General features: G+C 43.9%; 1 protein-coding gene across 4 annotated transcripts in view; it reads left to right on the top strand.

Moving 5' to 3' along the window:
- arap2 (ArfGAP with RhoGAP domain, ankyrin repeat and PH domain 2) overlaps positions 1-17476 on the top strand; it is a 604005-nt gene that overhangs the window by 331648 nt on the left and 254881 nt on the right. For all 4 annotated transcript variants that reach the window (XM_072496549.1, XM_072496548.1, XM_072496547.1 and 1 more), the window contains one exon: positions 1164-1295. In XM_072496549.1, the coding sequence (XP_072352650.1) occupies positions 1164-1295 (132 nt within the window). The remainder of the gene's footprint in view (positions 1-1163; positions 1296-17476) is intronic.

Raw genomic sequence — 17476 nt, 5'->3', positions numbered from 1 at the left:
AAGCGATTGCAGTTGTTAACAGGAATGCACTGCACTGAGGGCAAAATGACATTTATTTCTCTCATTCAGATTGAGGGTGGAAATTTCCGATATTTTGTGAAGAGTATCAGGCTTTGACAGAAACCCGGTGTGTAGTTCTCCAGCTGCCTGGCTGAGTTTTTAGTTCAGATTTTGAGCCATGCAGGGAGTGAAAGAAAATAGTGGGCATGGTTAATTCTGTCACTGTGCCGGGAAGGGCCTGGTTTGCCGACTCCAAGAGGTTGGGCGCCACCTCTAAAGGGCGCCCCGATCAGCATGGAAAGAAAATGGCACTTCTCTCCCCCCCCCCCCTCCCCCATGGACACAGGGGGAACCCCACCCCAAAAGCATCGCCTTTGTGGGCATGAAACCCGTTATGTCACTGGTGGGGGCATGGAAAATCAGGAAACGAGATCTCGCTGGCGAGAATCTCGTTTCCAGATTTGCGCGAGATTTTGCATCCGCATCGCCGTTTGCATTGTTGGCAGACGCGTGCAAAATCACTCCTGAGCATGTTGGCATCTTTGGCTTCTGGTCATGGCTTTTTTTTTTAAATGTTCCTGGGTAGCTTTAAGCATCCTCCTCTACATCTTTCCCTATATGCGATCAAAAAGCCTTTAATATATGGTAACAATTCAATTTTGGGGCTCAACAAAAAATGTGATTTCCTTTAATAGTTATTTATTTCACAGCATCATTTTTGTACGGCAAAGCGTCCCCTTTTCTGCCCATGCTGGTTTTCTATTCCTAAGATTGTACACTCATATCTGCCAAGGGAGGAATGACTTAGACTGATGGTGAGGAGGTTTGGCCTGTGCCGACTACTGTTTCTCTGAGCAAAGGTTTTCCCACAGGAGTCAGCGAGCTTTGATAACACAAACAATGAAATCTCAGTGTAGGGATGGAAGTGTTTTCATGTAACCTTTTAACCTTAGAAGTGAGTAAATAATTTGAATTCAACCCAGTTGCAAATATTAGCTGTGGGAAAGAATCTATTTGCAAGCACAGGACCCAGAATAATGTATCCCTGACAGGAAGATTGAATAAAGGTTAACAATTCAAGACATTTAGAAGCTGCTATTTATAAGAATGTATTCCTTATTTGAATTTGTTCTGAACAATGTTTATTTGCTGTTTATTCATAGTAGTTCCAAAGATTGATGCACTGTCTAAATCAGGCATCCATTCCAATAACTCTCAGTCCAGCTTTCTGTGTGGTTTCCTGTACAAGACCATCAACACTACAAAAACAGTAACTGAGAAAAGATTGAAGGAAGGTAAGTAATGTTCTGTTCAATTAATGGTACCTTTCTATTAGCAAGTAACTTAGCTGCTTAATATTAGGACATAGATTGAGCTTAACTGCAACTGAACGTCAGGGAGCTGGCACCAGCATGGTTTGGTAAGCCAAATCGACACTCTCTGTGGTGTAATTTCTATGATTATTTAATCAAATGCAGTTTGTGATGGATGCATTAATATTACGATTCAATTTGTTCAAATGAAATTGCGCCTCTTGGCATTGATCCTATATCACCGTACCCTGATTCAAGTCAAGGAAAAAAAGTTGATATATTTGAGTACTTGAATCTCTACTCTTCGTTCTTGCTCCTCCCTCTTTGGAGGCAGTGCTGATGCACATTCCTCCCTTATCTCCTTTTCGTTCTGTGTACACATGGTAAACCGATACATGTTGACCGATCACACAAACATGGTTGCATGTGGAATCGGTGGGTTTTATAACAAGAAAACCATACCCTGGTTTTGTCCTCCCTTGCAGCGGCTGATAATGTCTAGAAGTGGACATTCACCAAAGTGATGTGCGTAGCACGCAGAGGCTGATGAGCCACTGAAGTTGCAAAATCATCTGGTTTGAATTTAAACCGAGGGAACCCAAGTGCTTCAATGATGTGATTCGTCTATCTGCTTGGAGTTTGCTGATTCAGTGAATAGTGGACTGTTACTCTGCCAACCTTATTCCCCTTGACCTGAGAGGTTCAATGAGTTTCTGCAGTGAGCAGCTATGCCAGGCAGACCTGGAATGTTCCAGTTATTGCCCCTGATTTCCGCTGAGTTAGTTCATCTTGGGGTTGCGTTGGGGGCAGTACAATCTTCTTCAACATTCCTGGGTTAGGGAGAAGATGAATAACCAGGATTAGGCTCCTGATCATTTCTCAGTTGAGCATTAACATAAATGTGAACTTGAGTTGAAGTTAACATTGTGCTTGCTTCACACATGCAAACTAATAGCCACTTGTACAAGGCACTGAAGGGACACCTGCACGCAAAGAACTTTGACTCTTTCCATCCCCACGAACACCCTCTCCACCAGCAAAGAATTTAGGGAAGGAGAGTAAATTACTCAGGGTGAGGGTTGGAGTATGGAAATGATAGAACAGGTACATTTTTAAAAGAATACAATTAAATGCAAGATATTATTTAACAGATGTACTGATCTAATACTTGTCCTGCGTGTTACTTATCCTCAAAGAAGAATGGAGAAATCAGCAGAGACTTAAACATTGTGGTCACCAATGTTAATGATCGGGAATGTGGAGTATGTGAAAGCTGGCAAGTTATTTGTTGTGCACCTGCTTCAGATTGTTTTGAGTCCACGCATTTCCAGAATGCAGTTTCCTTGTATAATTCCAAAGTAACTTGGTATTTAATCACTTCAAATTGTTTCCATGGCAACAAATGAATCACAAAATGATTGCCGGTTTGCTTGTTATATCTTTGACTTTGCCGCACCGAGAATAGGTATGAAGGTGCTGTCATGTGAGAGTACCTTTAAGAAATGGGTGTTTATAAATGGGTATGTATATAAATGTCTGTAGTGAGAGTACCTTTAAGAAATGGGTGTTTATTACTGCAGTGATGTCAGAGAGTAGGTGGAGCTGGGCTGTCTGTCAGCTTTTTACCTTTGTTTTAGGCTGTTTGCTGCAGGGTGTGTTTTAGTTTAGTTTTCATAGCTGGATAGCTGCAGTCACAGCCAGAAAGTGTATTAGAGTCTCTCTCTGTAATCTAAAGATCCTTTGTTGATTTAAAAATAATAACTGCTCTCAGTAGTGACTTTAACCTGATGTGCTTCTGTATAAAGTTTTTTTTTAAAGTCTTATGGATGTTAAAAGGACAGCTTAAGGATTACTTAGTGTTGTATTCTTTGTGGGTTATGTTTGAATTGATGGTTGCTAAGATGTTCACTACGTTTTAAAAAGGTTAACTTGAGTTCATAGAATAAACATTGTTTTGCTTTAAAAAATACTTTTCCATTTCTGCTGTACCACACCTGTAGAGTGGGCCGTGTGCTCCCCATACCACAATCTATTAAATGTTGTGGGTTAGGTGAACTCCATGATACACTTTGGGGTTCTCTAAAACCTGGTCCATAACAGTGCCCACAATCTGGATTCTTACAAACACGATGAGAGGTTTTTTTTAGGGATATTGCCACACAATCTAAGATGTAGAAGTGAAGGCAGCTCAAACTCTCACTGCTGATGTCACTACAGATCACATGATGCTTCACCAGCAGGGATGTATTCTCTGATGCAAAACATCCCTCCCCCACTGCTTCTTTAATACAACGACAACTGCTCAACATTTTTAAACAGATGCACTTATGCATTATCTCGATACACATATTTACAACTCAAGTCTCTCAGGATGTCTTTTTTGGTTGTATATGACATCCTGGAAAGTGACTACTCGAGAACTTAAAATTGTCCTGCTTTCCTTCAGTGGCTGGTACCTCATGGGTAGTTACCCAAGTGCCCATCCCTATAGGTATTGGAAAGTCCTCAAACTGAATCTGAATTTGTCTCTATGTCTGGCCTCTGATCCGAAGTATCGCTGGTTACATTGTCCAACGGATATAGACCTTGAGATGTTTCTGCGATTTCACTTTGTGAAGCTAGTAGTTGGTCAGCATAGAATCTCTATGCAGAAGGAGGTCATTCGGGCCATCGAGTCTACACCAATTCTCTGAAAGAGCACCCTACCTCAGCCCACTCCCCCTCCCTGCCCATGTAACCCCATAACCCCACCTAACCGTTGGCCACTAAGAGACACTTTATCATGGCCAATCCACCTAACCTGCACATCTTTGGACTGTGGGAGGGAACTGGATCATCCGGAGAAAATCCACGCAGACACAGGGAGACTGTGGGTAGCATGATGGTCAGCACAGTTGCTTCACAGCTCCAGGATCCCAGGTTTGATTCCCGGCTGGGTCACTGTCTGTGCAGAGTCTGCCCGTTCTCCCCGCATCTGCGTGGGTTTCCTCCGGGTGCTCCGGTTTCCACCCACAGTTCAAAGATGTGCGGGTTAGGTGGATTGGCCATGCTAAATTGCCCTTCGTGTCCAAAAAATGTTAAATGGGAGTTACTGGGTTATGGGTATAGGGTAGATATGTAGGGTTAAATAGGGTGCTCTTTGTAAGGGCCGGTGCAGAATCGATAGGCCAAATGGCTTCCTTCACTGTAAATTCTATGATTCTGTGTGCAAATTCAACACAGTCACCCAACGTTGGAATTGAACCCGGGTCTGTGGCGCTGTGAGGTAGCAGTGCTAACCACTGCCACCGTGCCACCTGCATGATGTCACCAAACTCTTTCATCATCCATCTGTATGGTGTATGATATTAGACCTGCTTTTGCTAGAATCACAGCAGCTTTCCATTCCTCATGGTGGTGTAGCTTTTGGCTAGCATCGTTGTCCTTGAGTTTAGAGCTTCGTTCACTCCTAGAAGTCTCTGCTTGCTGTTGTCTTTTGACTATCTCTGAAGTATGAAGTGGTAGTAACAAATCAAACTGTGTTTGCAGTTTCCTCCTGAACAGCATTGCTGGTGAACTCTGTTGTTGTGTGTGCAGTGTTCCGGTAAGAAATTAAGAATTTGTTTACTCTCTTGCATTGATGAAATATTTAAATGAGTGAACAAAACTTTCGGCCAACCTATTTGTTGCAGGATGGTACGGAGCTGACTTTATGGAACATAACCTCCTGGTTCCCCAGCGTCATATTTAGGGAGTACCCCGATGACGTGTTGGGGAATTCCTCTAGGAAGTTCCCATGTAAGGATTTATCCGACAATTACCCAGAAGCGCTAATTCCCTCTGGACAATTGCGCTGGGAACCATCCGACCGAAGCAATTTAAATCAGTAACTTCGAATGGCCCTGCCAGTTTACCCTGATAGTAGTTTTAGAAGGGAAAAAAATAACTTCTAATTCCAGAATAACTGTGTAAACAAAAAAAACCAGACACAACTCACACAGTGCACCCCGCACAAAGATGATCCCCCAATGAACCCACCACACCACTCCAAACATCTGACCTGACAACCTACCCCTGGACTGAACCCCCACCCCAAACTGACTCTCCCTCCCTCCCTCCAAAACTGACCCTCTATCCCTCCCAAACTGACACCCTCCCTCCCAGAGTGACTGATTCCCCTCCTTGCCTCCCAGACTAACTCCCCTCCCTCTCTTCTCGACTGACCACCCTCTCAGATGGCAACATGCAAACACTGATGCTTTGTCAAGATTGCCGTTACAAATCAAACAAGAACCTGAAGAACATTTTGTCAACTTTCTGTATTTCTCACTCGTGGACAATGTACCTGTGACTTCATCTCAAGTACAGAAGTATACAAACCGATCCAATGATGGGAAGGTGATAGACATAGTCCAAAAAGGAATATCGTACATATGTGCTGACAATATCAAAGACCATCTCTGTAACCTACTAGCTGCTAAAGAAGGAATACAATTCTACGGACTGAAGTTTGTTGTCAAGGGTCAATGATCCATCAAAAGAGTAAAATTACATCTATAAAGATGTAACCACCTTACCCCAAAAATAATGGTCAGCTCCTTGTGTAAACTATCTGTATCGATGATGTGGCCCAGATAATTTATGGATGTTTTGAAAAAGTCAAACATTTCTTTTTTAACTCTGAGATTATGGTTTTGTAGATGCTTCAGAGTCGGGTCTAAGTTCTTTATGTATTCCTTGGTGGTGAGAATGTCATCTATATAACATGGCACCCCATTTGGCTAACCCCAAATTTGATCCATGGACCTCTGAAAAAGAGCAGGAACAGATGTTATTCCAAAAGGAAGTCTTCTGTAACGAAATAGACCTTTGTGCAACACAATAGTGAGTAGCGGCTGTGATTTTGCAGCCACATTCATTTGTAAATACGGCTCTGATAAATCAATTTTACTGAATTTCTGTCATTCAGAAATCCCAGCAAATAAGTCTGTAATGAGCTGCAGTGGATAGTGATTTGCGCACAATACCGGGTTAATAGTTGTTTCAAAATCTCCACGTATTCTCACCAAGCCATTGCGTTTCAGTACAGGAACTATGGTGTTGCCCTATCACTCGTAAGAAATGGTTCAAAGACTCTTCTTTGGACTAGCCTTTTTAGTTCTTCTGCGACCTTTGGCCTGATGGTGCATGGCACGGTTCTAGCTTTGAGACATTTTGGTGTACTGTTTGGCTTGATCTTTAATTGTATTTCAACATCGGTCATGGAGCCTCGTGAATCTTCAAATACCTTCTCAAGGAGCTGTTGTAGGCTGTTCTTGGACTGCACTCATTTATTTAATGCTCCCCAGTTAAATTTACGCTTTGTCAGCCAAGCTCTACCAATTAAAGCAGTAAAATATCCACGAACACCGTAAAGAGGCAACTGCACCTTCTGTCCATTGACTTCTACTTTCAGAATAATGCATACTTTTAATGGTGCTACCTCTTCAATGTACGTTCTTAGGATCACATTTGACGGTTTTAACGGCAGATGCTTCATCTTGTGATTCTAATTTATCCTGGGTATTAACGATACAGCTGCACCTGTATCCACTTCCATCTTAATTTGATGCCTGTCAAGGTTTGGAAATGCCATAAAACATTGATGCCTAGTTCCAGCTCCTGCAGTTTCTTGGGTACGCTATCTCCTGAATGGTCTTGAACTTTGTCTGCTAATTGATAGACACAATTAGTCTGTTGAGATGTATTTTTCATCTTGCATATCCTTGGCATTGGTATGGCCCTTTTTGCCACAGTTCTTACACTTATTTTTTCTACTCCAGAATTCTCCTGCTGAGTGTCCAACCTGTGTACATCAGTGACATAGTTATCCCCTTTCAGCCTTGTTTCTTGTGGTATCCATCACGCCAGCCCCTATATGTGAAGCCTCTCTCATTATTAGCTCCATAGGTGTTGCAACTTCCACAGCAGTTTTTAAGAGTTAAATCGTTTACCATAAGCAGCTTCCTATGAATAGCTTCACTGCGGAGTCCCCAAGCCAGCCTATCATGAAGGGTGTCATCAAGTGTTGCACCAAACTCGCTCGCCTTCTTAGTCTGCACAAATTGTAAAATGCTTTCACCTTCTTCCTGACTACAGTGGTGGAACCAAAACCTTTCTGCAATTAACAACAGTGTCGGTAAGAAGTGCCCTTCTAAAATCTTCATCAGTTCGACACAGGACTTATCCTGTTTTGTAGCAGCAGAAAAGTTTTACGCCCTACCGAACTGAGAAAAGTTGCAACCTTTAGACCCAGCAGTGTTTGATTCACAATGAGATACAATTGGAATCGTTCCTCTTTTGAGTTGCAAGTCACAGTCTTTATCAAAGGCATCCATGGCACCCATTTATCCTACCATTCTGGATCCTGACCAGGGTCTGAACTTCAGCCAACTTCCTCCCTTCCAGTTCTTTTGGATGTATGGCACAAGCTTTGATTTTTTTTTTCCTTTATGCCTGACTCTAGTTTGCTTTTTTTCCGAGTAGCGGCCTGTACGGCGTCGGAGGAGATGTAGCTTCATCACATTCCCGTTCTCTGCAACCCAAACTCTACCCCTTCAACGGCAAGAAAGTTTTCGAACCGTCGTTACTCGTTGTTGTAGTTGATTTTTTTTTTTATGTTTAAAACCTTCAGCGGTGGCTTGCTTAGCCTCCGGTCCCAAAAATCTTTTCCACTCGCGACACCGTCTCCACCAATTTTGTTGACAAATTCTTTTGTTGGCAATTCCGTTTTCTTGCCTCAATCTTCGGTGCCAGTTTTCTATTTTGTTATCTCTTTAGTTTGCCGCAAAGAGAAAAGGTATGGAGATTCCCACACTCTGGATTCTCACAAACACGATGAGAGGTTTTATTAGGGATGTTGCTCATGCAATCCAAGATGGAGAATTCAAGCCCGCGCAAACACTCACTGTTGATGTCACTACAGATCATGTGATGCTTCACCGGCAGGGATGTAGAGACATAACAGATCTCCAGGACACAATTAGATTCTTCTGCTTGGAAAATATTATTGCCACTCCATGGTTTGACTGTAACTGTAACTTTTTTTTCACTGATGCTGAATCACAATCAAGTCTTACAACACCAGGTTAAAGTCCAACAGGTTTGTTTCAAATCACTAGCTTTTGCACCCGAGGAAGTTGCAGTGCTCCGAAAGCTAGTGATTTGAAACAAACCTGCTGGACTGTAACCTGGTGTTGTAAGACTTTTTACTGTGCTTGTCCCAGTCCAACGCTGGCATCTCCACATCATAATCAAGAAAACTTATTTTCCTCCTTTTTACAAAAGTATTTTATTATATCCAGTATATTTTACGATTGGTGCCCCTGTGCCTTATTAAATCCATCCAAGCATCTGAATTTTTGCTTCAACATACTGGTGGCATATTCTACTCTGATAGCTGTGTGCTCCTCATTATTTCCTCATTAATACAGTGACCAACTTAAATGAGTATGCCTCCTCTGTCACAGACTTCATCAGCAAATGTGTGGACGACTGCGTGCTAAAGAAAGCAGTACGTACGTTCCCCAACCGGAAACCACGGCTCAATCGCGAGATTGACTCCCTACTGAAGGACAGATCTGAGGCGTTCAAGACCGACGACCCTGACCTCTACAAGAAATTCAGGTACGACCTCCGCAAAGCCATCCGAGATGCCAAGAGAGAATATCAAACCAAGCTAGAGTCACAGATAGACTCTCGGCGGTTATGGCAACATAACGGGCTATAAAGCGAACCCGAACAGTATCTCTGGCAGCAGCACACCCTCCCAGATTAACTCAATGTATTCTATGCTCGGTTCGAGCAGGTAACCAACAATCCGCTGTCGAGTGCCCCAGCAGCCCATAATTCACCCATACCCGCCATCACAGCTTCCGAAGTCAGATCTGCCTTCCTGAAAGTGCACCCTCGGAAGGCGACAGGCCCGGACGTGATCCCTGGTCGTGCACTCAGAGCCTGCGCGGACCAGCTGGCATAGGTATTCACGGGACATCTTTAACCTGTCCCTACTCCACTCCGAGGTCCCCACCTGCTTCAAGAAGACCACCATCATACCGGTACCAAAGAAGAACCAGGCAACGTGCCTCAATGACTACCGTCCGGTGGTGACTTCAGTCATAATGAAGTGCTTCGAGAGGTTGATCATGAAGTGCATCACCTCCATACTCCCAGAACGCCTTGATCCACTGCAATTCGCATACCGCTGCAACCGGTCCACATCAGACACCATTTCCCTGGCCCTACACTCATTCCTAGAGCATCTCGAAAACAAGGACTCCTACATCAGACTCCTATTTATTGACTACAGCTCCGCCTTCAACACCATAATCCCAGCCAAGCTCATATCAAAGCTCCAAAACCTAGGACTTGGCTCCTCATTCTGCAACCGGATCCTTGATTTTCTGACCAACAGACCACAATCAGTAAGAATGAACAACAACACCTCCTCCATAATAGTCCTCAACACGGGCCCCGCAAGGCTGCGTACTTAGCCCCCTACTCTACTCCCTGTACACACCCGACTGCTTGGCAAAACTTTGTTCCAACTCCATCTACAAGTTTGCTGACGATACGACCATAGTGGGCCGGATCTCGAATAAGGACGAGTCAGAATACAGGAGGGAGATAGAGAACCTACTGGAGTAGTGTAGCGACAACAACCTCTCCCTCAATGCCAGCAAAACTAAAGAGCTGGTCATTGACTTCAGGAAACAAAGTACTGTACACACCCCTGTCAGCATCAATGGGGCCGAGGTGGAGATGGTTAGCAGTTTCAAATTCCTTGGGGTGCACATCTCCAAAAATCTGTCCTGGTCCACCCATGTCGATGCTACCACCAAGAAAGCACAACAATGCCTATACTTCCTCAAGAAACTAAGGAAATTCAGCATGTCCACATTAACCCTTACCAACTTTTACAGATGCACCATAGAAAGCATCCTATCAGGCTGCATCACAGCCTGGTATGGCAACTGCTCGGCTCAAGACCGCAAGAAACTTCAGAGAGTCGCGAACACCGCCCAGTCCATCACACAAACCTGCCTCCCATCCATTGACTCCATCTACACCTCCCGCTGCCTGGGGAAAGCAGGCAGCATAATCAAAGATCCCTCCCACCCGGCTTACTCACTCTTCCAACTTCTTCCATCGGGCAGGAGATACAGAAGTCTGAGAGCACGCACGAACAGACTCAAAAACAGCTTCTTCCCCACTGTCACCAGACTCCTAAATGACCCTCTTATGGACTGACCTCATTAACACTACACGCTGTATGCTTCATCCGATGCCAGTGCTTATGTAGTTACATTGTATATGTTGTGTTGCCCTATTATGTATTTTCTTTTATTCCCTTTTCTTCCCATGTACTTGATGATTGGTTGAGCTGCTCGCCGAAAAATATTTTTCACTGTACCTCTGTACACATGACAATAAACAAACCCAATCCAATCCAATCCCTGTTCATCTCATGTTTATAGCTGTCTCAAATGGCTTATCAACTGAGGCTGCATATCTTTGGCCATCAAAGAGCCATTTGCGCAGTCCACTTGCTTTTCAAGAAGGCTGGAAATGCCATAAATTAAGTAATTTACCAATGTAATATTCACATTCATATTTCTGTCCATTTCATCACAATGCAATGATTAAGTACAATTCTCAGTTCATCAAGCTTGTGAAACAGGGGTCTGTATGGCCAGATTTCTGCCATCAATGATGCTTTGCGCTTGGGGAAAACCCGATAATTTGAAAAAAAATGTGCCATGCCCTTTCAAGCTGCTGCTGTAGCTTTTCTGTGGGAACATTCTGAAAGACTTACCCCAGCTTGACAACTCATTCTGTCACTTGTCCTGGGTGTTGGTGAACTGCTGATTGATTCTGATATAAATATCCTTTGAAGATGTTTGGAGTGGTCCAGTAGCATAGGATTTCAAGGCTGTCTGTCAACTCCACAGCCAAAGGCAGAGCAGTCCCTGTCATCAATCTTGTCCGATATGTCAGGCTGAAGGAAATGGCATAACTCTTCCTGACGACGGGGAGTTGGCAAAGGCAAATGTTTTTGGACATGCCCAAATAGCTATGCTTGGTCTACAGGCAAAGCAACTTGAGTTAGGGCACCTGCAGACAATTTGCATTTTGTGTAAGTGACCTGCCTCTTTTTCGTCATGCATTTCTTCATCCTCCTACTATAGAACAAGGAAAGTGAGAGAAAAAGGTACCCGAGTCAAGCCTATGGTATGAATTTAGATGGCAGCCACTGAAATTCCAGCTTTTAGAAGCATAAAAACACAAAATCGTACAATAATTAAGGCACGATAAACGTACTTGCATAAAAAGTGCAATCCAAGACGCGAAACTACAAATCACAACGTACTTTTAAGATTGCAAAAAGCCAGAAAGCCTTTCAGTTACTGATTTGAGCTTCTAATCTGCAGCCTGATACTTACAAACACTTTCCAATCTGCAGAACCCCAGGCCAAGCAGTTAAACTGTTTGGTCTGAACCTCACTTTACTCTGCAGCATGGTGGCATAGTTGGTTAGCACTGCTGCCTCACAATGCCAGGGACCCAAGTTCAATTCCGATCTTGGGTAACTTTGTGGTAATGTTTGTGCATTCTCTCCATGTCTGCGTGGGTTTCCTTTGTGTGCTCTGGTTTCCTCCCACAGTCCGAAGATGTGCAGGTTAGGTGGATTGGCCATGATAAATTGCCTCTTTGTGTCCAAAGATATGCAGGTAGATGGGGTTACAGTGTTGCGGGTAGAAGGCAGGGGAGGGTGCTTTTTCGGAGGGTTGGTGCAGAGTCATTGGGTCAAATGGCCTCCTCCTGCACTGTCGGAATTCTAGTATTCTATGAATTACACCATTAAATTATGTGATAAACACCTGTGAGCAATGACACGGGAGATTTGCTGATAATAGTAACTTTGTCATTTCAGTTTTCTACATGTGCCATGTCAGGCTCCTCACTGATAATTTAATATTAATTAGGAAGCAAAATCTACCACAATTGACATAGGTACACAGCACAAATGAGGCTTGCGTGTTTATACAGCAGTTTGTTGGTTTCCCACTGCCGTGTGAATTTTTGCTCGGGTAGACCCTTAATTAGTTTGGAAAATGTTGAGTGCAAAATAATGGGCCAGAACTTCCGAGGAGTGGCGATCGAAGTCAGATTGCCATTCTGCTAATTTTTACTAACATAAGTTGATAGCTGTACATTTCTCACCCTATCTTCCACTTGGGCTTGGTGAGAAAACAGCAGCGAACCGGCTGACTCCTGGGCCTTTTCTGTGCAGGGCAGCAGCATCCGCAGAAGTGAGGCCATCCTCCTTTTAAGGCACCAGCTGTTGTAAGGTAGGCGAGTTGAAAGTTACCAGCCCATTTGGGAAGCCATGACACAGTAAGCATATAAGGTAAGTGGATGAGGGGATAGGGTGGTAGTGGTGGGGTGATAGAAAGGGTGTGTGTGTGGTAAGATGGACCAGGGGGATATGATGGATTGGGGGGGGGTTCAGATCGGGGTGTGTTCAGATGGATGGTGGGCATCAGGATGGGTCGAGGCTGGGTTAGGTGCGTAGGATGGGCCGTTCTCTCTCCACAGATACTGATATTCAAGTGAACATCACAGCACATATATACATACATAATGATGGACAGATCAACGGACCAATTAGCACACACAACACGACAGCCAATCACAGACAAGAGCATACACAGTACAAAACATGGAACACGACACTTCCTGGGCAGTCCAGCAGTAGACGGCTCAGGGCACTGACCTCATTGCCAGCCACTCAGACAGTCACCATGTGCTGAGTACCAGAGTTTACTCTGTCAATAGTTAAATGAAATAAAACTGCGTTGTACCATTTGCAACTGTGTTGGTTTGTCTGTGTCTCAGAGTACCCAACACTTCACACCCCAATACTCTTTCCTCATTTATGACACTCCTTAAGGCCTACCTTTTTGATCAACCTTTTGGCCATCTTCCCTGCTGATCTGTGCACGTGGTTCAGAATGATATTTTGCAGCTGCTGAAAAGATTGACAGGTTCATTCTCAAACTGTTAGCAGTGCCTTCTGGAGCAGACTGCTGCTATGAGATTTTCCGGGGGGGCACCAAGGCCCCAGTTGCCTCAGTGCTACAATTAAAGGGAATTCATCTATCTTAGTCACAAGTTAATTGTAACAGGTGTTTTCTTTTTCCATGCTCCTGCAGCTTTCCGTAAAAACAGCTTCTACAATGATTATATCTATGAGCCATAGCTTTCTGTCTACAATATGGAATGTAATTTCGCAAACTGTAACCTTTCATGGCACTGCCAAATTTTATGAAAAGATTCAACTGTTTCCTTCTGCTCAGTGACATTGAATTGGCATTGTAATGTTACAAGTGTGGTTTAGAAAATAGATTAATTCTGTTTCACCTGTTATTTCCATTATGTTTGAAGGAACATTGCTATCACATACTGTATCGCATATTCCGCAATCAAATTTTTACCAACCCAATGGATTTCTTGCTGCTTTGACATTTTAAACCTTAGATGTGAGTTTTGCCTTTTAGCAGTTGAATGTATAAGTATTTGGAAATGTTCTGTTTCAGGTTTCCATCATCTTTTTTTATTCCTTCAGGAGATGTGGGGGTTGGTAGCAAAGCCAAAACGTGTTGCAGATTCTTAAGTGCCCTTGAGAAGGTGGTGGTGAGCTGCCTTCTTGGACCACTGCAACCTCTATGTTGAAGGTATTCCGACAGTGCTGTTTCCAGGGTTTTGATCCAGTGACGATGAAGGCACAACAATAAACTTTGCAAACAGGGTGGTTTGTGAACTTGGAAGGAAACTTATAGGTGGTGGTCTTTCCCATGCATCTGCTGCCTTTGCCCTGCAAGATGGTCAACAGTTGTGGTTCAGGTGTTGCTATCGAAGAAGCCATGGTGACTTGGTATTTTGCATTGTAGCCATTGTGTGTTGGTATCAGCGTGCAAGACTGTTTAAGGTGGTGGATGGAGTGTCCACCAACTAGACTGCTTTTTCCTGGATATCATCAATCTTCTTGAGTGTTGTTGGAGTTGCATTTCTCCAAGCAAGTGCGGAGTACTCCATCACACACCTGGCTAATGTCTTGTAGATTGTGGACAAACCTTGGTGAGTCAAGAGGTGAGCTACTTGCCGCAGAATTCCCAGCCTCTGACCTCTTTTTGCCACAGTATTTAGTTGACTGGTCCAGTTAAGTTTCTGGAAGATGGTGACTCACACGACCTTGATGGAGGAATTCTGTGATAATGGGTTTGAATATCAAGGAGAAATGGTTGAATGGACTCATATTGGAGCTGGGCATTGTCTGGCACTTATGTAGCATGAATGTTGTTTTCCAATTATCAACCAAAACCTGAATGTTACTCAGATTTTGCTGCATGTCCACACAGACTGTTGCAACATCTGCAAAGTCACGAATTGTATTGAACATGATGCAATCATCAGTGAACATCCCCACTTCTTAACTTATTTTGGAACGAAGGCCATTGATAAAGCAGCTGAAGATAGTTGGGCCTTGGACATTACCATGAGGAACTCCTGCAGTGATACCCTGAGACTGGGTTGATTGGCCTCCAGCAATCATAACCATCTTCCTTTGTGCTAGGTATGACTCCAGCGGTTTCCCCAGTTTTGCCAGGGCTCATTAATGTCATACTCGGACAATGCAGCCTCAGTGTCAAAAGCTCACCTCCCATCTCACCTCTTTAGTTCAGCCCTTTTGTCTATATTTGGACCAAGGCTTCAATGTGGCTCCAGCAACACTCAAACAAATACTCAACACCATACAGGACAAAGTAGCCTGCTTGATTGGCAATCCATCTGCCAACCTAAGCACTCACTCACTCCACCACCATCAATACACAGTGACAGCAGTGTGTCCTGTATACAAGATGCACTGCGACAACTTCCAAATGTTCCAAACCTGTGACCTCTACCATCTGGAAGGACAAGGGCAGCAGATACATCAGAAAACCACCACCCCTCCATGCCACACATAATCCTGACTTGGAACTTTATTGCATTCCTTCATTGTCTCTGGACCAAAATCATGGAACACCCTTCCTAACAGCACTATCGATCTACCTCCACCATATGGACTGTAGTGGCTCAACACCACCACCTCAAGGGAAATTAGGAATGGGCAACAAATATTGACCGAGTCAGTCGCGATCACATAAAGAATAATAGTTTATGTGTCACCTGTAGCGTTGTATATGAAGTCAAAATCCCTCTTGGCATTTCAACAGCCTCTCTTCTCCCTGTCATATGAGGGTAAGTCTCAGTGTCCTTTTGAAACTAGCTTTCACTCAATTTTCCAGCACTTCCAACAGCAAGGCACCCTCTGGCAATTCAGTGGTTCGTAAATCTCCACAAATTTTCTCCAGCATTCTGTTTGGGTTAAAACAGCAACAGTCATTTCCCCTCTTCTTCTCGCAGCATCTCCCCACCCCTCACCCTCTCTTTCTCCTTTCCTCTCTCTCTCTTTCTCTTTTCTTTCTCTCTCTCTCTCTCTCAACTCTATCTCTCTCTCCACAGTGTCTGTGAATCTGTGTCCAACAGGACCAGCAGACCCTTTTTTGTGTCGAGGTGTTTAAACTGCCATTTGAATTCATATAGATTTGGACCCGGCCCCGGTTCAAGGGAACCAAATTACACAGCCCCATCTCTGGGCAGAGTTCAATATGATTTCACCATCCTCCATTCTAAGAGATTCTGTTTTCATTTAAACGAAAGAGACAATTGAAAACATAACTATCTTATAGGGTCTCACATTCTTAACACTTTATGTTCTCCTGGTGCTATTCATAAAATTTACAGTGCAGAAGGAGGCCATTCGGCCCATCAAGTCTGCACCGGCCCTTGGAAAAAGCACCCTATCCCCACACCACCACCCTATCCCCGTAACCCCATCTAACTTATTTGGACACTAAGGGCAATTTAGCAGAGCATTTTCTGTGGGAGGAAACCGGAGCACCCAGAGGAAACCCTCGCAGACACAGGGAGAACATGCATACTCCGCACAGACAGAGACCCAAGCCGGGAATCGAGCTTTGGACCTTGGAGCTGTGAAACAACTGTGCTAACCACTGTGCTACCGTGCTACCCCTTTATTCCAGGCCTGAATAAACGTACACCTATCCTCTGTGCCTGTTTTAGCATTCTCTCGAGTTCATCATGTCACCTGTTGCTGCCTTTGTGAGTGCATACCCCATCTCTCCTACTATCCTTTCTCATTGATTTTCCCAGCCAACATTCCTGCTGTCAGTCAAAGCCCAGCAACCTCCCTTCTATACCACTTCCATTATTACCATCTATGACATTGACCAATGGATGTACCACCATCCTCTCCATATTTCCTACAGAATTTCCACTTTCTTGTGGACTTTCTTATCATGGCCAATCCACCTAACCTGCACATTTTTGGACCGTGTGAGGAAACTGGAGCACCCTGACGAAACTCACACAGGCAGAATGTGCAAACTCCACACAGTGACCCAAGGTCAGAATCGATCCCGGGTCCCTGCTGCTCCAAGGCAGCAGTGCTAATCACTGTTCCACCGTGCCGCTGTGTTGGGCTGGGCAAAAAAGGGCAGATGAAGTTCAATGCAGAGAAATGTGAGGTGATGCATTTCAGCAGGACAAATATGGAGAGAGAATATAAAATACAGGGAAAAACTCTGGAAGAAGTGCAGGAACAAAGGGATCTCGGTGTATATGTGCATAAAGTCATTGAAAGCCTCAGAGCATGTTGAGAGAACAATTAATAAAGCATAGAATATCTTTCATTAATAGGGGCATTGAGTACAAGTGTAAGGAGATCATGTTGATCTTGTATAAGATATCAGTTAGGCCTAATCTGGAGTACTGCATCCAGTTCTGGACACTATACTTGAAGAAGGATATAAAGGCATTGGAGAGAGTACAGACGAGAGTCACGAGAATGATTCCAGAGATAAGTAATGTTAGGTATCAGGAGAGATTGGGTCTGTTCTCCTTGAAGGAATGAAGGCCTAGAGGAGACTTGATGGAGGTATTCAAGATCCTGAGGGGTAAGGATAGGGCAAATAGTGAGATACTCTTCCTTCTCAAGAGTACATCAAGAGCTAGATGGC

This window comes from Scyliorhinus torazame, chromosome 3, assembly GCF_047496885.1.
Source record: "Scyliorhinus torazame isolate Kashiwa2021f chromosome 3, sScyTor2.1, whole genome shotgun sequence".
NCBI classification, from domain to species: Eukaryota; Metazoa; Chordata; class Chondrichthyes; order Carcharhiniformes; family Scyliorhinidae; genus Scyliorhinus; species Scyliorhinus torazame.
The sequence above is the reverse complement of the archived record's forward strand: the minus strand, read 5'-3'. Positions and strand labels throughout refer to the sequence as shown.